General features: G+C 38.1%; 1 protein-coding gene across 1 annotated transcript in view; it reads right to left on the reverse strand.

Annotated features, from left to right (window-relative positions):
* STK3 (serine/threonine kinase 3) overlaps positions 1-23,075 on the reverse strand; it is a 320,157-nt gene extending 297,082 nt beyond the window's left edge. Inside the window, exon 1 of the mRNA XM_065895191.1 lies at positions 22,941-23,075. Within this exon, the coding sequence (XP_065751263.1) occupies positions 22,941-22,966 (26 nt within the window). The 5' untranslated portion in view covers positions 22,967-23,075. The remainder of the gene's footprint in view (positions 1-22,940) is intronic.
* Between the last annotated feature and the right edge of the window lie 235 nt (positions 23,076-23,310).

Genomic DNA, 23,310 nt, shown 5'->3' on the forward strand with positions numbered 1-23,310 from the left:
GTAATTGGGGGTAACTTTTAAAATTGTATCTCATAACAAAATTAAAATTTTTCTTCATGATTCAATAATTATTTCATGAAATGCCTTCCAAAATCATTTTATACCCGAAAAGAAAGGTTGCTTCCATAGGTTGAATTAATAAACTGACCAAGGCCATCAGAAGTAGTAAAAACACTACCTGTTAACCATCTTATTCTTATGAGTGAATCCTGCAACTACTTAGGAAATACTACCTTTTTAAAAAATTTTTTATTGGAGTATAGTTGATTTACAATGTTGTGTTAGTTTCAGGTGTACAGTAAAGTGAATCAGTTATACATATATCCACTCTTTTTTAGATTCTTTTCCTATATAGGTCATTACACAGTATTCAGTAGAGTTACCTGTGCTATACAGTAGGTCCTTATTAGTTATATATTTTCTATATAGTAGTGTGTATATGTCAATCCCAGTCTCCCAATTTATCCCTTCCCCCTTACACCCTGGTAACCATAAGTTTGTTTTCTACATCTGTAACTCTATTTCTATTTTGTAAATGAGTTCATTTGCCTATTTTTTTAGATTCCACATATAAGTGATATGATATTTGTCTTTCTCTGTCCGACTTACTTCACTTAGTATGAAAATCTCTAGGTCCATCCATGTTGCTGCAAATGGCATAATTTTGTTCCTTTTTATGCCTGAGTAATATTCCAATGTATGTATGTGCCACATCTTCTTTACACACTCCTCTGTCGATGGACATTTAGGTTGCTTCCATGTCTTGGCTATTGTAAACAGTGCTGCAGTGAACACTGGGGCATATGTACCTTTTTGAATTATAGTTTTCTATGGGTATATGGCCAGGAGTAGGATTGCTGGGTCATATGGTAGTTCTACTTTTAGGTTTGTTTTTTTGTTTTTGTTTTTGTTTTTTTTGGTTGCATTAAGTCTTCATTGCCGTGTGCGGGCTTTCTCTAGTTGCAGCAAGTGGGGGGGGCTACTCTTCGTTGCAGTGCGCGGCCTTCTCATTGCAGTGGCTTCTCTTGTTGTGGAACACGAACTCTAGAGCGTCCGGGTTTCAGTAGCTGCAGCATGCGGGCTCTAAGGTTCAGGCTCAGTAGTTGTGGCACACAGGCTTAGTTGCTCCGCAGCATGTGGGATCTTCCCAGATCAGGGCTCGAACCCATGTCCCCTGCATTGGCAGGCAGATTCTTAACCACTGCGCCACCAAGGAAGTCCTATTTTTAGTTTTTTAACCTCCATACTGTTCTCCATAGTGGCTGTATCAATTTACATTCCCACCAACAGTATAGGAAGTTTCCCTTTTCTCTAGACCCTCTCCAGCATTTACTGTTCGTAGATTTTTTGATGATGGCCATTCTGACCTGGGAGGTGATAACCTTATTGTAGTTTTGATTTGCATTTCTCTAATAATTAGTGATGTTGAGCATCTTTTCATGTGCTTTTTGGCCATCTGTACATCTTCTTTGGAGAAATGTCTATTTACATCTTCTGCCCATTCTTTCATTGGGTTGTTTGGTTTTTATTGATACTGAGCAGCATGAGCAGTAGGAAATACTATCTTTAAGAAAGCTACTGTTTCTAAAACAAATCTTCAACATGGATACAAAAAAATGATAAAACCAGATTTAAAAGTCATCCATTTATATTCATCTAATGTGCACTGACAATTTGTAGACAAGCTTCCTGCTTGGGTAATGCAAAGAAAATTAAGATACAGCCCTTAACAACCAAGAACTCCTAATCTAGTAGGAAAGACAGATACATAAGGGCTAAATGACACACAGTAATAAAGGTAGTTAACATTTATCAGGGCTTTTTATGGCCTTGTGCAGAGCACTTAACAAGCATTTTCTCATTTAATCTCTATAACAACCTTTTTGGTAGTTACTAAAACACTCTCAGTTTTTAGATAAGAAAACTAAGGCTTAAGTGACTTCCCCAGTCGCTTGGGTAATGAATGACAGAACAGAATCAAACCAATGTCTGTCCAATATACCGTATGGAGCTTCTCACTCTTTCAAAGCTAGCAAACACCAAAGGATACTGGACAATTACTACATCAAGTATCATACATCAGTCATATTTTTTAAGGTGGACACTTCTTTTGTAAGTGTTCCCAGGAATTTCTCATCTTCAAATCAGTTATCCCTACTCTGAAAGGTACTTTTTTTTTTTGGCCGAGCCGCGTGGCATGCAGGATCTTAGTTCCCCAACCAAGCATTGAACCTGGGCCCTCGGCAATGAAAGTGTGAAATCCTAACCACTGGATCACCAGGGAAATCCCCTGAAATGTACTATTACAGCCACTAAACAGTGAGCTTAAGAACATCGCACTCACCTCATTTCCACTACCTAACTCTATCTACAGTGGACTATTTTTTAAAGGTTCTGAATTTTCAAATAACAAAAATAATCACACAATCACTGCAGTATAAAAAGCAGCTGTTGTATAGTGATTTATACATGATGCAAGATACATAGGTCATACTTCTATATGTCCATACTCTTACATAATCTTTCTCCTTTTCTCTGCCTGTCAGTTAACCACTTCCTTAAAGATACAATCAAAAATGAAACTAGAGGGGCTTCCCTGGTGGCGCAGTGGTTGAGAATCTGCCTGCTAATGCAGGGGACACGGGTTCGAGCCCTGGTCTGGGAGGATCCCACATGCCGCAGAGCAACTGGGCCCGTGAGCCACAACTACTGAGCCTGCGCGTCTGGAGCCTGTGCTCTGCAACGAGAGAGGCCGCGATAACGAGAGGCCCGCGCGCCGCGATGAAGAGTGGCCCCCGCTTGCCACAACTAGAGAAAGCCCTCGCACAGAAACGAAGACCCAACACAGCCAAAAATAAATAAATAAATAAAAATGTAAAAAAAAAAAAAAAATGAAACTAGAGATCATGTCTTATTCACCCTCGTAATTCCAGTAAGTACCTAACACAGAACCTCATATACTACTGTTTAATAAACTTTTGTTCAGTAACTAAATAAACAAGTGAACAAAAAACTTTTGCTAACTACTAGAGCTAATGGAACTTCAAAACACCTGTCACACAGTGCTAAAGGGGAAAACCTATATTCCTGTATAAGTTGTTATGGCTCATCAGGTGCTGCTTCAAATTAAATCAGCTTTACCATCCCAGCAATAAAAACTACACAGGGCTAGAAGTTGATCCAGGGGCCAAAAGCAACCACACAAGGGCTGAAATGGCCAATGGTGATGTTCCAAATTTCATGGTTAAAAAATGACCCAGTTAACCTTAGATCTCATTAAGTATAAATGCTAAGTGAACAAAGACGACAAAGGTCACTGAAGCTCAAGTCATTATTCCAAGTGACTTTAAGCTGCCATTCCCCTTATTCATGGAGCCTATTCCACATCCCATATTTAGAGACGCTGAAGCTCAGAGGGAATGAGCAGCTGACTAGGCACCTTCCCATGTTACCCCACGCACATTTCTGAGTATCCTCATAATAAAATCCTATTACTGAAGACAATCTGTATACCTCTCTTCCTTGCGGTCTTAAAGGACCTAAATAACAGGAGAAAGCTCATGATTGGCTAAAGGTTTTTTTAAAATTATTATAAAATGTACATAAAATTTACTATTTTAACTATCAAGTGTACAATTAAGTGGCATTAAGTACCATCACGGTGGCCCATCCCCAGAATTTTTCATCATCCCAAACTAAACTCTTAACACTTCCCATCTCCCCCTTCCCCCAGTCCCTGGTAACCACCATTCTACTTTCTGTCTCTACGAATTTGACTCTTCTAAGTACTTCATTTAAGTGGAACCATAGAAAATGCATGTGTCCCTTTATGTCTGGCTTCTTTCACTTAGAATGTTTTCAAGATTCATCCATGTTGTACCATGTATCACAATTTCATTCCTTCTTAAGGTTAAATAATATTCTAGTATGTATATACCACATTTTGCTTATTCATTCATCCATTAGAGGACATCTGGGTTGCTTCTTTTTTTTTTTTAACTTTTTTTTTTTTTTGGCTGAGTTGGGTCTTCCTTGCAGCACGCAGGCTCCCTCCAGTTGCAGCGAGCGGGGGGCCCACTCCTCGCTGCAGCACCCGGGCCTCTCACTGTGGTGGCTTCTCTCATTGTGGAGCACGGGCCCTAGGCACACTGGCTTCAGCAGTTGTAGCACGTGGGCTCAGCAGTTTGGCTCACAGGCCCCAGAGCACAGGCTCAGTAGTTGTGGCGCGCAGGCTCGGCTGTTCCGCAGCATGTGGGATCCTCCCGGACCAGGGCTCGAACCCACGTCCCCTGCACTGGCAGGGGGTTTCTTAACCACTGCGCCACCAGGGAAGTCCCCGAGTCCTTGCTTTCAATTCTTTCGGGTATCTACCTAGAAGTGGAATTGCTGAACTATATGGTAATTGTGTGTTTAATTTTTTTGAGGAACCGCCATACTGTTTTCCACAGTGACTAAACTATTTTACATTCCCACAAGTGATGTACAAGGGTTCCAATTGCTACACGTCCCAGACACATCCTATTATTTCCTGGTTTGTTTGTTTTTCTATAATAGCCATCCTAAAGAGTATGAAGTGGTATCTCATTGTGGTTCTGATTTGCATTTCCTTAATGATCAGTGATGTTCAGCATCTTTTCATGTGCTTATTATACATTTTTATATCTTCTTTGGAGAAATATCTATTCAAGTATTTGCCCATTTTTATTTGGGTTGTTTTGGCCAAAGACGTTTAAATAGAAACACAAAGGAAGGCTTTCTACACTGCTAGATCTGGCTCCCTAGTCAAGAATAATTAGAATCCTCTCTAGATCTCTTAGGAAACTAATCATGAGGAAGAGGACCTGGCCAGAGAGCAAATCCAGCAAAAGAGAAAAAACTTCCAGCTCTGAGAGAACAGAGATTCCACCTTCGTAGAGCACCTTCTACCTCATTTCAGCTCTGTAATTTTCAATGTCTTTTTCTCTTCTGGCAAATTTCTCTATATTTTAGTGATGACATTATTGGTAGCCTTATTACTACTAATAGTAGCTATTTAATGTCATAACTGTTATTAACAGTTATATTGTAATCAGTGCTATGTGCTAAGCACTATGCTTGATGTTACGTACAATATCTCCTTTAAAATTAAGTTCTAGTCTTCAAACCTAGCAATTTCATCTTGAATACTGTTAGAAAAGTCATACATCTTTAAAACACATGAAAGGTTTTTATTCTTTAGTCCTTCAACATTCCATTATTAAACAATGTCAACAAGTCTCAAAGATGGGAATTCCCTGGCAGTCCAGTGGTAAGGACTCGGCGCCTTCACTGCCCTGGTCCAATCCCTGGTCGGGCAACTAAGATCCTGCAAGCTTCACAGCGCAGCCAAATGTAAAATTTTAAAGTCTCAAAGTTAGCTTGAAATAACGGAACATTTTCTAAATTACACAATGATGAATCCAATCTTAAATCCACAAAATCAAATATCTTTTCTACTTCAACCACAGAAAGTATACATTACCTCCAACTAATGAAATTCAGGGGTCATTTTTTTTTCTGCTCCCTTTTGCTTTTTAAAGGCTAAACATTTTGTAAATATTTAGTAGATGTTTAGCTCTGAAGTAATAAAACTGATTTTTTTTAAACTCAACTAGAATATATGTATCCAAGTGCAAACTGTCCTTTATTCCCCGGAAAGTTGCGTGTTTCTTCAAAAGATATCAACAATGCCAGACACATTTTTGAAACACTTTGGAGACTCTCCAGAGATAAATGCTTTACCAATCACTTATTTACAATCATCTGTTTCCCTACACCTTAAATTTTGAAGATAAAATATGAGGATTTAGTCTCTATACACTTATAACTCCTCACTCCCACCCCAAGATAAACACTACACTTAACTGCAATAATCCCAAACAATTAATACACTGATTAAAAGTATAACTACATTAATAAAAGCATAACTTAAGGAAAGTTCAAATTCTTGACAACATTAACATGTGTATCATTCAGTGAGTTCCATACTCTGACTTCTCCTTAATTTTTATAGACTTCATTTAATCCTCACAAAACCCAAAGAGAAAGTACTATTATCACCTCCATTTTATGTGAGTATACCAAGACTTAGAAAAGTTAAGTAACTTACCTACCATTGCATTGCAGGAAATGGCAAAGCTAAGGTTAGAACCATGGTCTACGTGACTCTAAAGTTCTGGCTCTTGTTTCCCTAGTAATTATCACTTTTTTAATAGTATGATAGATATAATTTGATATTGTATTAAATTATTTATTAAATTGTATAATTGATATTTATTAAATTGTATGATTGATAAATTGCATAATTGATTTATTAAATTGTATAATTGATAGTGTATTTACTTTACAAAACTATGAAAATTTATGAGGGTTTAATTAATTAGTGGCACTAGAATGAGCTGAAATCCAACTCAGAAAACAGATGCTCTACAATGGATAGAAGACTTTTTATAATTAAATGAAAGTCTTGTTTTTCAACTCTATCAAACCATTTCCTCTCAGGTTTGGCTCTCTGCCCAAAAGTACTCTAAAATTATTATTTCCTGGAAAAGAGCTTTAAAGAAAAAGTTGAGATTTTTCTCCTTCCTTCACCCTTGGAGTCTTTCATACTTTTTTCCCAAGAATTTTTTCACTTAGCCTCAACTGGAAAGTGACATGATTCCTTTTAATTTCTTGTAACAAACCTATATGAAGTTAACAAACACTGAGATATACTCCCCAGCCCTAAAGATATGTTAATGCATTTACTTTCTTAATAACTCATTTTTCAAAAAACACAAATCCAGAAAATACAGTGTAAACAGCGCATCTGAAACAGCTCCAACATATTCACATCCTACTAAAATAAAAGTTAAAAATAATTGTATAAGAAAGAGACAGACCTGTCTCATAACTTTTAATCCAGTTCATTATAAAGATTTTTAAATACTCAACAACTATACCTAGATTTGAGAACTTAAAAAGGGAATAGAATCTTTAACTGATTAAAAATAAAAGAGGAGACGTCTACATGAAACTTACAAGGTCTACTCATGAACCTACTGTATAAAAAAATCCACTATGATTTGCTAAAGAGACTACCTACACTTAAAAACTGGATTTACTCATATGTCTTCTTTCTCATTTATTTCCCTACATCTGAAATTTTGAAAATAAAATATGAGGATTTAGTCTCTACACACTCTCAACTCCTCACTCCATCCCTAGAACAATACTAGAATTAATTGCAATAACCCCAAACATCAACACATTAATTAAAGGTATAACCACTTTAATAAAAGTGTAACTTCAAGGAAAGTTTAAACTAACAGTATTAACATCTGTATCATTCAATGAGTTCTGTACTCCGACTTCTGCATAATTTTTACAGGCTTTCATGAATAGAAGTGTGGGGCAGCCTGTGGAGACAGTGGCTGCTTTCAGCTGTTTTCAGAGATGGACGGTATTTTGCTTGATTTCTCAGCGCAGTTTGATTAAGTACCCAGCAACAGCACATAGGAAGCCACTTCTCAGTATTTTTCTGAGGTTCTTTGTAAATAAATTAAGGGGAAAAGACTGTGAAATAGTTCATGATTTTGGTGCTTTGTGAAAATAATTTTTGCTTTTTGTAAACTGGGATTATTTTCACCTGTTTGGGTTTTTTTAAGAAATAAAAATAAAATTTTTAAATTCCAGCTTTGTCTAATAGAAAAAAATTCAATCGTTATATGAAAGATAAATAGCTTACATACTTCACCCACAGAACTTAAAAATAAAGTACTACAAATATAATGTTATTGTATTTGTACAGGAATACAAATACACCTCTGAAACACCAGTTCAGTTTGGTAATACCATGAGTCCTCAAAATCTAAGTAATGCTCCAAAATGACAGAAATTTGTTTTAACTTGGGAATTTTGTGGGATTTTTAGGGTAAAATCCTGTTCCTTTTTGATGCAAAAAATTGGTTATTTTCATATTAAATTTTAGAAATTTAGCAAAGTTTGAATAATTTTTCTCTCCTTCACTGCACAATAATGTTCTTAGTCAAAAGATGATTTCAAGATGTACTATGAACCCAGAAGAGAAAAAGGTCTTTGGTAAGCAAAAACTGATACAAAGAGGATGTACTTTACTTTGGCAAAGGGAGAGCTACTGTTAGGTCAGATCATTATTTCTAAGATAAGCAGCAGTTTAGAGAGGAGCATAGCAATGAGAAACGACGGGTGACAGTAAAACACAAGACTGGATTCAGGGGGGAAAAACCCAGCTATATGCAGCAAAAAAGCTTCTAACACACCAAAATAGCACACTTAACTATTTCTATAAACTAAGACTATGAACAGTTCCATTAACTTCTTAATGGGTTTTTATAAATTAAAATTCATTTTAAATTAATATTAAGTAATCAAGAAAGCAAATGATCAGTCTCAGAAGACTGGGTCAAGTGTCCTCCCTCTGAAATGAATTTCCATCAAGGGTGGTTGTTTTAAAAGTGTTTTTAAAATATTTTAAGAGTATAATGCTTGAAGTGGTTGATTTCATTTATTTGGAAAATCCATTATGTGGTACACCACACTTCCCAATGACGCTGAATATCTTTAAAGCTATCACCATATCACTATTTTGGGAGACTGTTTCACATCACATGACTGTTTTATGAATATTAATTAAAGCTGACTAATCGAGTGCTGGAAGTCTGTATATAAAGGAGTGGGGTGATCCCATTTTCTTATCTTGGCCTGGTACTTGAATTCTCTTCTATTAGAAAAAAAAAGAAAAAAAGACCTGGGAAGTATACAACGAGACTCAAGTGCATTGAAGGAAAACTCAATCTACAAGGAAAAGAAAATTATCAAAATACTTTCTTCTCAAGAGTTAACTAGTACATATATTTTTAATTTCCACTGGAATTTTTATGAAATTCCATTGCTTAATTTCATCTTTGTTTTTTTATAATTCTTAGGAATTAAGTAAACTATAAATTTTATTCAGAGCGATCGCTTCTCTCCAATCTCTCTCTATGATCCAGATCTCACTAATTATTAAAAATGTTTGAATAGATATTATCATTGGAAAATGTTTACTGGCTGCTATTTGACTGCACTGACAGACTAATTCACATATCAACTTATAAGTGCAACCTAATGTCTTTTAATACAATAATTATACCAAAACTAATTCTTTATAAAGTTATACAACACAGTGGCAAGTGTAATTTACCAACTATGTCACTGAGACAAATATCTCCTTTTACTTATTCAAAAGCACAATAAAACTTAACAAGAGGGGCTAATATCAAAGCTAAAAGGGAGTAACATATCTTGGATGTGCTTCATTTTCAATTCATTAGCCAGGGCTGGATTTATAAAGCAGCCTCAAGATGCCCTTGAATTTTGTTTGTTTGTACAGACACACTTTTATGTATGCAAGACAAGGCAAGCTAAAAGGTCTACCTTAAAAGTAAGGCCTGAAATCTGATCAGATCACTAGTAGTGTTATCTGTCTTGGATTCTTTTATTTTCTCTTTTTCATTTAAGAAAAGAAGAAACTAGGTCACCTGAAACATTTAGAGGTGGGAAAGAAGTGAGGGTGGTTATTAGGATAACAGTGGGTCAAATGGTAACCAGTGTAAGATAGGGAGAACACAAAACTAAAAGTCCACTCTAAATAGTCTCTACCACAGAATTTGTCTATATATGTCCAATTTCTGACTCAAACTTAGAAGCATAAATGTATGGTAGAGATATTATCCAGGGAAAGAAGTGCAAAACTGCCGGTGCCATCACATTTTTTGATAGATTAGCCCATAGTTTGAAAGAATGAGGCAGTTTTCCTATCTGTAAATAAAACACTATTTTATTTTATTTACTTATTTTTTTAACATCTTTATTGGGGTATAATTGCTTTACAATGGTGTGTTCGTTTCTACCCCATAACAAAGTGAATCAGTTATACATATACATATGTTCCCATATCTCTTCCCTCTTGCGTCTCCCTCCCTCCCACCCCTCCAGGTAGTCACAAAGCACCGAGCCGATATCCCTGTGCCATGCGGTTGCTTCCCACTAGCTATCTACCTTACGTTTGTTAGTGTGTATATGTCCATGACTCTCTCTCGTCCTGTCACAGCTCACCCTTCCCCCTCTCCATATCCTCAAGTCCGTTCTCCAGTAGGTCTGTGTCTTTATTCCTGTCTTACCCCTAGGTTCTTCATGACATTTTTTTTTTCTTCTTAAATTCCATATATATGTGTTAGCATACGGTATTTGTCTTTTTCTTTCTGACTTACTTCACTCTGTATGACAGACTCTAGGTCTATCCACCTCATTACAAATAGCTCAATTTCCTTTCTTTTTATGGCTGAGTAATATTCCATTGTATATATGTGCCACATCTTCTTTATCCATTCATCTGATGATGGGCACTTAGGTTGTTTCCATCTCCGGGCTATTGTAAATAGAGCTGCAATGAACATTTTGGTACATGACTCTTTTTGAATTTTGGTTTTCTCAGGGCATATGCCCAGTAGTGGGATTGCTCGGTCATATGGTAGTTCTATTTGTAGTTTTTTAAGGAACCTCCATACTGTTCTCCATAGTGGCTGAACCAATGCACATTCCCACCAGCAGTGCAAGTGTTCCCTTTTCTCCACACCCTCTCCAGCATTTATTGTTTCTAGATTTTTTGATGATGGCCATTCTGACTGGTATGAAATGATATCTCATTGTAGTTTTGATTTGCATTTCTCTAATGATTAATGATGTTGAGCATTCTTTCATGTGTTTGTTGGCAGTCTATATATCTTATTTGGAGAAATGTCTATTTAGGTTTTCTGCCATTTTTGGATTGGGTTGTTTTTTTGTTATTGAGCTGCATGAGCTGCTTGTAAATTTTGGAGATTAATCCTTTGTCAGTTCTTTCATTTGCAAATATTTTCTCCCATTCTGAGGGTTGTCTTTTGGTCTTGTTTATGGTTTCCTTTGCTGTGCAAAAGCTTTGAAGTTTCATTAGGTCCCATTTGTTTATTTTTGTTTTTATTTCCATTACTCTAGGAGGTGGGTCAGAAAGGATCTTGCTGTGATTTATGTCATAGAGTGTTCTGCCTATGTTTTCCTCTAAGAGCTTGATAGTTTCTGGCCTTACATTTAGGTCTTTAATCCATTTTGAGCTTATTTTTGTGTATGGTGTTAGGGAGTGATCTAATCTCATACTTTTACATGTATCTGTCCAGTTTTCCCAGCACCACTTATTGAAGAGGCTGTCCTTTCTCCACTGTACATTCCTGCCTCCTTAATCAAAGATAAGGTGTCCATATGTGCATGGGTTTATCTCTGGGCTTTCTATCCTGTTCCACTGATCTATCTTTCTGTTTTTGTGCCAGTACCATACTGTCTTGATTACTGTAGCTTTGTAGTATAGTCTGAAGTCAGGGAGCCTGATTCCTCCAGCTCCTTTTTTCGTTCTCAAGATTGCTTTGGTTATTCGGGGTCTTTTGTGTTTCCATACAAACTGCGAGACTTTTTTTCTACTTCTGTGAAAAATGCCAGTGGTAGTTTGATAGGGATTGCATTGAATCTATAGATTGCTTTGGGTAGTAGAGTCATTTTCACAATGTTGATTCTTCCAATCCAAGAACATGGTATATCTCTCCATCTATTTGTATCATCTTTAATTTCTTTCATCAGTGTCTTATAATTTTCTGCATACAGGTCTTTTGTCTCCTTAGGTAGGTTTATTCCTAGATATTTTATTCTTTTTGTTGCAGTGGTAAATGGGAGTGTTTTCTTGATTTCCATTTCAGATTTTTCATCATTAGTATATAGGAATGCCAGAGATTTCTGTGCATTAATTTTGTATCCTGTTACTTTACCAAATTCATTGATTAGCTCTAGTAGTTTTCTGGTAGCATCTTTAGGATTTTCTATGTATAAAAACACTATTTTAAAATAACATCATATTAGTGCCCGGGCTGAGGTCTTGAAATACCATCTCTCACTAAAAGTAGGGCTTACTGGAAAAGGCTGATTCCAGATCTGGGACAGAAGATGGTCAAGATGAGCCCTGAATTTCTTATCACAGCACGGAGCAAAGAAGCTGTCAAAAGACCGCTCAGGTCATGTTGTCTCCTGAAGGGATTCTCACTGATCAAAGATGGGACACTTTGAGCTTCAGCAAAAGTAACTGCAATGGATTAAATCCATCAAATATGTTTACATCCATCAGCTCATAATGGCATTTTAAAAAAGAGAAAAAAAAATAATTGGTCCCCTTTGGAGGAAAACAGGGAACTGATTATCTTAAACACAGGTAAATAAAGGGAAAGAATCAAGCATTTATCCCGTCTTTCCTTTACAAACTATACCACTGGGTAACCAAACAGAGGATGAGAAAAGTGACTCTTTATAAAACCATTCCAACTAATAAATGAAAACAAAATGGTGTATTTAGAATTTCACCATTTTGCAACACCCAACAAATTAACAGAAATAAGCAAGAACCATCAACAGCTGTTAACATCACAAAAAAGAGAGGCAACCAGACATTGTCTCATATAGTCTTGCCAAACACCACCTATAATAATGCCTAAGGGACTGACTTGAGCCTGATCCAGTCTCTGGATCCAGCTGCCCATTGGCAGGAAATATGGAAGACAAAGGAACATGCTGAACTGCACTTTGAGCAAGCAATCAGCAAAATCCAGGCTGTGGAAAACTACAATTCAAACAGCCTGGGTCTTCAACAGGAAAAGGAAAAGAAAAAAGATGCAGGACCAACCTAAAGATTAAAAACGACAACTCATATAAATACTATTGTTTAATCGGCAAGACTGACCTACAGTGTCTAGCAATGTACATTTAAGTTATTACTATAGAAGTCAGGATAATGGTTACATGTGGAAAGAGGTGGCTGTGATTGCGATGGAGCACTCAGAAGGGGCTTCCTGAGAGGGTGGCAAAATTCTGTTTCTTAACCTGATTGGTGATTATAAAGGTGTCTGACTTACAGTAATTCATCAAACCACACATTTGTTTTTTACTGATGTTTTATTTTGCAATAAAAAGATTTTTCTTAAATAACAGGTCACCCAAACAATTCAACACCTAACAAAGGCTTAATCTGTTTTCCATTCTCTAGTCTAATGAGGTGAAAACAAGAGGTTGAAAAAGGAAGTCAGTGCCCATCATTTCCTCCCTACCCACTTCCACTTCTAAGGGAACCACCTAATATCACATTTTGGGTGGAATAGATTCACATTCCTGAGAATGTGGAATTCTAAGAAAGAGATTAGATACCTAACCTGTTCCTCTCCCAGCCTTTCCCCATCCCCCAAGCTGCTCAAACCCAAAACCTAGGAGCCAGAATTGATTCCTTCTTCCTCACTCCCCATATCTAATTTATCAGTAAGTCTTTCATTTCCAACTCCAAAACATAACTGAAATCTGTCCACTTCTCTCCATCTCCACTGACTTCACCATCTCTAACCAAGTGCAACAGACTCATTTGTTTGCCTGCTTTTATTCATAACCCTCTACAATTTATTCTACCCGAAGCAACAAGAATGATCTTTTAAAAATATAAACTGCTTAAAATTCCACTTAAAACTCTTTAATGACAGCCCACTATACTGACTTAAATCCAAATTCCTTTCCATGGCCTGCATCATTGAATCCCTGCCCATCTCTCTGACCTCATCTACAACCACTTTCTCCCATTCTACAACCCAGCCACGGTGGCCTTATTTCAACTCCTCCCACACACTAAACTCTTTCCCACCTCCAGGTCTTCTCACAGCTTTTCCCTCTTCCTGGAATACTCTTTCCGGCTACTCACACAGAATACTTCTCAACCTCATGTTCACAGCTTAAGTACCTTCTTAGGAAGCAGGTTCCACCATTTTTCTCTATCAATACATACTACTTCTACCCTTCATAGCTCAAGCTCCAACTGGAGTGTATGTTCTATGAGGGCAAAGATTTCATCTGTTTCATTCAACAATGTACCCAGCATCTGACATTTGAAAGATAGTTAACAATTACTGAATATATGAATAAATGAACAAATTAATGAACTCAAGGATGACAGTCAATTGCTGCCATGAGCAATAATCAATGAGTAAAAGAAGTCAGTTTTTAGAAAGAAACAGGAGAATGGGGTAACCCAGCAAATGGGAAAAATAATGCGGCTCCAGAGAGAAAGAGTCAAGGAAATTAACTGCCTATTCTCTTTAATTTATGCTTGCTTCAAATATGTAAAAAGCTCACCTAAATTTCAAAAATAATTTTAATTTGCATTCCTTTCCAATTACAGAACTCTAGGTCCCATGATTTCAGAAAACCAAAAATTCTAAAAATGAAAAAATGATCTGCAACCTAAAAAGTCCATCGACAGATGAATGGATAAAGAAGATGTAGTATATATACACACAATGGAATATTACTCAGCCATAAAAAGAATGAAATAATGCCATTTTTAGCAACATGAATGGATCTAGAAATTATAGTATTAAGTGAAGTAAGTCAGGAGAAGACAAATATCATATGGTATCACTTATATGTGGAATCTAAAGAAATGATACAAATGAACTTATTTACAAAACAGAAGTGGACTCACACATAGAAAACAAACTTAAGGTTATCAAAGGGGATGGGGGGCATAAATTAGGAGTTTGGGATTAATATATACACACTACTGTATGTAAAATAGGTAAACAACAAGGACCTACTGTACAGCACAGAGAACTATACTCAATATCTTGTAATAACCTATAATGGGAAAGAATATGAAAAAGAATATATATGTGTGTGTGCATATAACTGAATCACTTTGCTGTACACTCAAAACTAACATAATATTGCAAATTAACTATACTTCAATTTTTTCTTAAAGTAGGGATATAGAAAGCAATTGCTAAGGCAAAAAACAAAAGATGATCTATATAGAGAATAACATTCTATATTTTGAATACATGACAAAAACTACTCATCCTTAGAATCACATATGCTCAACGATTTCCCCAGTTTTATAAGTGTATCAAGATACTAATATTTATATCAACATATCTGAAAAATTTACTCTATTTTACCTCCTTACTAAGATGTCTGGTATTATATAAAATCTATAGACTAATTCAGAACCCACATATAGTACTACCACATGTACACCTATATTAATTATCATTAATGCTAAGAGCTTCCTGTTAATTCTCATTTTGCTACAAAGTCATTTTTAAAGATATATCCTTTGATGTACTATTAAGAAGTTCAACGTAATCTGCACCTTAATTTCATGGCATGCAAGCAATGGACTTATTTTTAATTTTTATACATGTCTGTTTACATATTTGTTACTTCATTTATTCAACTTGAGACTGTGTAGAAAAAACAATTGTAATAAGACATTTCAAATATAGAATCTTTTGTTCTACAATATGAGCTAAAAAACTTCTTGAACTTAGAGTAACCCTAACATATGAGGCAACTCAAATAAAATCACAACAAAAAAGCAGCTTGGGACAAATAAAAAAGAAAATTTCTTATCAGGTAGTATCAATTTTCACTTTAGAAGAAAAAATCTAAAGACCTCTGGTAGACAGAGAGGGTGGAGCTGTTAGGGAATCAGAAGTTGATGTCATCGTAATTACAGTGGGATATTTCCAGTGCAGGGTCATTCTACACCAGAAAGCAAAAGAGCCTTTGCCTCAAAGAAACCTTCATGTATTATATTTGCCTTTATAAACTCTGTCAGACACCATGGATAATCATTTTCCATTTTCCCATACCTTAATTGGGACATATATAAAGTGTTCAAAATACAGTAGTTTTTAAATAATGGTTTCCTCTCTTCCCTTCCCCTCTTCCCTTTTTAGAATCTTAAAAGAATATCTCTATTGTATGTATAGCTTGTTACAATTATACCACTCCGGATTCCTTTGGTAATACCATCATCAGGAATGGTGCTGGAAATGAAATCCATTTCCTCACTGTCACAACTACATAGACCAACAATGTTTTTCAAACTGCAGATCGCAGCTGATTAGTAGGTCATGAAAATAACTTGGTGGGTCATGACCAGCAATTTTTCAATGAACTAACAGAACAGAAAATAGAAAAGTACCAGAGAACATCACACATAGTTCATTCCATGAAACTTGTTTTTGGGTCTCATCATCAATATTAAAAAAAAAAAAAAAAAAGAGACAGTGAAAGCCATAATATATGATGGCCTGAAGTGACAGTACCCCTAGTTCTACAGAGACTTCCTTGAAACTAGAAAAACTAAATTCTAAGCACTTTTCCTCCCTTATAACCAAACAAGAAGTGCTCAATTTAAACCCATTATTTTTAAAGCTTTACTAATACACATTTCTGGAATGACCACTGGAATTTTCTGGGATTACTGCAGAAAAACAAACTTCAACCTAGCTGTGTTTAACACACATTTACCTTTTTCTTTATGTTTCTAACAAATTCTTCTGTACCAATACATGCTATATCTCAGCCCCTTAAAGAACAATGGATAAGTTAATCATTGCCTAGAGTTGACTAAAGACTGAGTTTATCTCCTGTCTTAATGTACAACTGAAGTCTGCTCACCAGGAACTGCTCCAGATGCTGTCATACTCCCTCTCTCTAGGAAGGAAGAGCCAGTTGATTTTTCCCATCTACAGGGCCTAAATCAATTCTAATGGAGTTGGTGTCACCCCAAATTAACCAAGAAAAGCCAAAGGGAGGACAGATATGCTTTAGGGACCAAGTCATTAATGCAAAGAGATGCTCCTGTTCGCTGGATTCTTCGCTCACTGATTACTTAGAACACCTCCTCCATTTGCCTGCCACTGAAGTTGGAAGCTTCCCCCAGGGCCAACCCACTGAGGCCGCTACTTTTGTTTAAGAGTTCTAAGAATCCATCTTCTCAAGGTCAACTGGAGTTCTCCACTTAGTGAATCTCTCTGATAATAAACACACAAGAATTTTACTTTCTAACGTTCCAAGGACACTGAATTAGGCATACAGACATAAACTGAAGCCCATTATTTTCTCACTGCAATATCTTCATGATTTTCCTGACACCCTACTATCTACTTATCCGGTTTGTTGCTTTGTCCCATCCAACTCAATTCCTGAGAGTTTTCCCTGTTGTCTTTTTACCTCTGTTCCTAATTTCCAGCCTAATGTCAGAGCCACTGATGCTACAGACTGATGTGGGCTCTTCATGCTGAAGAACATATGAATACCTTCTACTTTACCCTTCTATATCTTTGTCACTTTACCTTGGATTTTTCATTCCATAATCTATCTTTGTTTTTTGTTTTTTTTTTTTTTTTTGCGGCACGCGGGCCTCTCATTGTTGTGGCCTCTCCCGTTGCGGAGCACAGGCTCCAGACACGCAGGCCCAGTGGCCACGGCTCACGGGCCCAGCTGCTCAGCGGCATGCGGGATCCTCCCAGACCGGGGCACAAACCCATGTCCCCTGCATCGGCAGGCGGTCCCTCAACCACTGCGCCACCAGGGAAGCCCCATAATCTATCTTTTGACTGATAATCCATTCATTCATAGCAAAACTTTGCCTTATAAAATGATTGCTTTCTTACCTTCACTCTTCATTTGTGTGAATGCACTTTGTAATCCTAACATGTTGACTTCGATCTTAACTTCACTTTCTCCAAACTAACCACCTCTTAACACTATTAAAAAAAAAACTGCCACAGAATCCAACTATAGCTTAAATCATAGAACTCTCAAAGGAACCCTCCTACACTGTTGCTGGGAATGTAAATTGGTACAGCCACTATGGAGAACAGTATGGGAGTTCCTTCAAAAACTAAAAACAGGGCTTCCACGGTGGCACAGTGGTTAAGAATCCACCTGCCGATGCAGGGGACATGGGTTCAAGCCCTGGTCCGAGAAGATCCCACATGCCACGGAGCAACTAAGCCCACGCGTCACAACTACTGAGCCTGCGCGCTCTAGGGCCCGTGCTCCACAACGAGAGAAGCCACTGCAATGAGAAGCACATGCACCGCAACAAAGAGTAGCCCCCACTCGCCGCCACTAGAGAAAACCTGTGTGCAGCAACAAGGACCCAATGCAGCCAAAAATAAATAATTAAATAAAATTTTTTAAAAAAACAAAAAGCTAAACTCATAGCTACCATATGGCCCTGCAATCCCACTCCTGGGCATGTATCTGGAGAAAAACATGGTCCAAAAAGATACATGCGCCCCAAAGTTCATTGCAGCACTGTTTACAATAGCCAAGACATAGAAGCAACCTAAATGTCCATCAACAGAGGAATGGATAAAGAAGATGTGGTACATATATACAATGGAATATTACTCGGCCATTAAAAAGAATGCAATAATGCCATCTGCAGCAACATGGATGGACCTAGAGATTGTCATACTGAGTGAAGTCAGACAGAAAGAGAAATATCATATGATACCCCTTATATGCAGAATCTAAAAAGAAATGATACAAATGAACTTATTTACAAAACAGAAACAGACTCACAGACTTAGAGAACGAACTTATGGTTACCAGGGGGGAAGGATGGGAGGAAGGGATAGTCAGGGAGTATGGGATCAACATGTATACACCGCTATATTTAAAATGGATAACCAAAAAGGACGTACTGTAGAGCACAGGGAACTCTGCTCAATGTTATGTGGCAGCCTGGATGGGAGGGGAGTTTGGGGGAGAACGGATACACCTGTATGTATGGCTGAGTCGCTTTGCTGTGCACCTGAAACTATCACAACATTGTTAATCGGCTATGCTCCAATATAAAATAAAACGTTTAAAAAATAAGTAAATAAAATTTAAAAAGAACTCTCCTTATCTTGAGAGTAAATATGCTTCAGTAGCTTACTCTCTTATTATCCTTCCAGTGTTTTCACTGTTCCAAACCAACTTGTCCTCTAAGTAAACCTCTATTAATAGATTTTAAATAACAATTAATCCTATAACCTAACGGAAACAAAGCCTATCTGGTAAAATATATCTCACGAACAATGATTTTCTTTACTCGCTTTGACTAGTACTGTATATAACTACCCTCCCTCCAGCAGCCAGCGCTCTCATGCTGCCCACCTGTCTATCACAGAGAACCACCTCCCCTTCTATGAATGTTCTACTTGGAGAAGACCCCATGTTTGGTCCCTTTCTACCTATCAAAACTTACCTATTCTGTGGTCATTTTGCTGTCACCTAGTACTACCCCTACAAAGAAATCTGATAAACTCAAAGTACCAAAATGCTAATAATTAATAACCATTTAATGGATTTCCCTTCCCAGAATGACTTCATTTTAATAAGGATTTCTGAAGACCTCTGTGACAAACAATTAAGGAAATCTGGGGAATCTAAAAGCCATTCTGATCCTCAAGTTAGTGACATAGCTGACCACATCTACTGCCTATGTTTAACACGAACCTTGTTGAGGACACCAAATCAATAATGCGAGGATAAGAGGGACCTTACAGATCATCTAATCACTAGATTCTCAGATCTGGTTGCACAGTTGGAATCTCCAACTCCCAGAGGAGAAGAATGATACCCAAAGAAGCAAATTTCAAAGTCAGTGACAAAGCTGGGCCTAACACCCAGGCCTAATGCTATGTCAGATATATATGAACAACAGGCTAAAAGTATAAAGCCATGTATGGGAATGACACACACCCAATTCAGAACAGTGACAACCCTTTGGGGGATGGGGAGGGAATGCAATTGAGAAGAGATATACTTAGGGGGCTTCAACTATATTGGGAATACTTTAAGCTGGGTAGCGATATGTAAGTATTTACTAAATTTGTCCCCATTATCTTTTGGGTGTCTAAAATTTTGTAATTAAAAAAAGAACAATTTGAAGATGGATACTCAAATGGATATCATATTAGGAATAAAAAGAAATATCTTAGGCTAGGAAGTACTCAAATAAGATACTGCATAAAACAGGCCTTGAATAAAACATAGATTACTAGCAAAAAAAATAACACAAATTTTCTAAAGGAAAAGCATGAAAAAAGGCAAAGCTGAGAGTACCCACAGCCTATAACCTAAATAAAGAAAAACAGGGAAACTTTGGAAGGACAGATTCAGCTTGGATAAGTAACAAAAGGCTGGGGGTTAAGGTTGAGATCAAGTGATAGGGGCCTTGGGTACTAAGTCAACTAAAAAAATCAATCCAAAAAAAAGGAGTAGCATGACTGAAGTGATGTTTTAGCAAAAAAAATCAGAAGCCATGTGCAGGATGAACTAAAGCAGTGTTCTATGGATCATTAGGAGGTTCTGTAGGACACCAAAAGGGGAATAGAAGGAGGTAAGGCGCTGGCAACTAGGTTCTGGCGCCCTGCCCCTACTCCAAAGAGTGCCCTTCTGCTGTTAAAATGTTTCTGCTGTTAAAATTTTTTGATAATCACTGGACCACAATGCCCAATTGGAAGGCGCTGCTATAAATCAACTGTGAGGGTCTTAAAACCCTGGAATGAGATAGTAGTACTGGGAACGAAAAGGGGGGGGGGGGAATGAATCCACAGACTTTTTGATGGAAAATTTGATAGGATCTAATGTTAAACTAAATAGGATAATGAAAGAATGGCTCTACACGAAGAAAAAACAAAAATACTAACTGAGAAGCAGCTATTGGTCATACAGACTTGAGCATCAGCAACATATATGTGACCATGTAAAAATGTATGGGCCCTAAGGAAGAGCTACTCACAGCAGAAAAGCCAAGTGGCCTTCTTACACAGATTAAAAATAGAACAAAGGGGACCAGAAGATTATAGAAAGAGGTGACCATGGAATGCTAAGAAAGCAAGCATAGTTTCAAAAAGAGGCATCACTGCACACAATGAGCGGGTGCACAGCCCTTGCAGCCAATCAGACCCAGGGTTCTGGCACCTCCTCCACCTGACCAACTTATTTAATCTCTCCAAGCTTCATTTAATGAGTCAAATATAAACTAACAACTAACATTATTGAACATATCATGAAGCACTGTGCTAAGTGCTTTACATCTGACCTCATTTACTCCAAAACACATTTTACAGATTAAGAAATTAAATTTAGAACTAGCATAGTAAATTGCAGAGCCAGGATTCCTATTTCTTGAGACAATAAAGTAAAAGAATGTATATATAAAATTCCTGGCAAATAGTAAGACCTCAAAAAATGGTAGCTATATTTCATTATTAGAGGGTAATGATTAAGAGGAGCAACACAAAAATTCACTGTCAGTTATCTCTTGTCGTAGCCTTCCATGTGGCAAACCCCCCTAGTGACCTCATCTATAAAAACAGGATTAATGTCTGTAACCCAACCTACTCAGCAGTGTTGCTATAAGGATTAAATGATATTATGAAAAAGAAAACGCTATGAAAAAAATTTTAAGAGATACTCAAATATATGGGATTGTCACATATCTTTTGCTCTTTAGAAATGCCTTCCTGGATGAACATGCCTCTCTGAAGAGAGCTAAAAATAACTCTCTTAAATGTGCAACCACCACTTTGAAAGTATAAGTCACCATGGAACAATGATATATACCACCCACCCCTCCCCCAACCCCTCCAGGTTCTCTAATGTCCCTGCAAGGCAGGGGTTCTCTTACGTCTATAGTGAAACTCTGATAACTCAGAATAGAGCTAATCAATACAGAGAACTTGTACTCCAATTCAGAGTTATTCAACTTGGCCTTATGGTACTATCTTGGAGGTGCCCCTTACAGTTCTTCCAAAACAAGATGGGGGAGAGACACTGATTCCAGTTTTCTTCTATAGTATTAAAACTGGGTGCCAAATCAATATTAGAATTGGGATATTTTAAAATGCCAGAAAAGAATCTATCAAGGGCTCTGACAGCAGGTGTCTTTTGGAAACTCCTCCACAACCCCCCTTTTTCACCTGAACAGATGGTTCCCAGACCTCAAGGCTCACATGTCTAGTCACACAATTCACAACAGCTCACAAAGTTCCTACCTTTTTAATTATTACATGTTCCTGAATATACCATCTTTCATCTAAAGATCTCTAAGTATCAAAGCACTCTTTACTCTTCACAACAGCACTATGGGAGAGAGATTAGTACCCTTAGTTTATATATTAAAAATGAGAGACTGAAGTTAAATGTTTTATCCAGCATCAGTTGATTGATTCATTCTTAAGGAGAAAATGCACATTATGAATTTATATCAATGGACAGCCTTGATTCAGCTTCGCACGATCATTTCAAATACCAGTTCAAAAGTATCTACTGTGTACTCGTACACTTCCAATATAACAAAGAATAAATATAAACTAACAGTAAATACCAAAGCATCACTATTTTTACATGCTAAAAGAAAACCAAACCCAAAAAATATATATACTATATGGCAGAGGGGTTCTAATTTAAGATTCCTACTGTCTTGCATCCATAAATACTTTTGAACTTGCGGAGGAAGGGGAGAGGAACACCTGTCAGTGCAGCATATCCACACTAAGTTTTACAAGGCTGTGTAGCTATTAATATTTAATTCCTTGAACTGTAAATAAACAACCCGCTTTCTCAAAAAAAAAAAAAGGCAATATTATGGAAAACATTTGACAGGAAAACCTACATGGTTGTAAGCAGCCCAATAATTTCCTAGTTTTACGTCTCCCAGTTCGTGAACTTGCCACGAGGGAAAACTCCACCCGCCCCAGGAGTCCGGCCGCCGGGCGCCCAGCGCTGCCCACCGACTCTCCACCCGCGCCAGGCCCGGCGGGCCGCGGGGGAAGCGAGGCTCGGCCTCCCCTCGGGCCCCCTCGCCCCACGGACAGATGCGGCTCGGCACTCGGACCCGCCTCGCGACCCCCGGCGCGCCCGGCTCAGGGCCCCACAGTCTGGGAGAGGTGTCTCGGTCCCCCCCGGGCCTAGCCGCCCCCGCCCCCCTCCTTCTCCCCACGCCCCGCGTTCGTTACCTCTTGGGCGCCGGCGGCTGCTCCATGGCGGCTGGGGGCAGAAGGAGGTACCAGGTGGCCGGCGAAGGTCGGAGCGGGCAAAGAGCCGGGTCACCGGCCGGCCGAGCCCGGGGAACCACAGAAGGAAACTCCAGGAACTCCAACCAACTTCCCCGTAACTCCGCAGCGGATCCCCCGCCCGCTGGCGAGTGCGGCGCCTCCCGGCCCGCCCCGCCCCTCGGCCGCCGGCCGCCGGCTGCGGGTGGGGAAGGGTGGGCGGAGCCATGCGCTGGAGAGGGAGACTGGTGGGCGGAGCCGAGGGCGGAGGGAGGGGCCGGTCCTAGTGCAGGGGAAAAAAGGAGCTGGGACTGGAAGGGCGAGAGGGTGAGGC

This window comes from Phocoena phocoena, chromosome 17, assembly GCF_963924675.1.
Source record: "Phocoena phocoena chromosome 17, mPhoPho1.1, whole genome shotgun sequence".
NCBI lineage: Eukaryota > Metazoa > Chordata > Mammalia > Artiodactyla > Phocoenidae > Phocoena > Phocoena phocoena.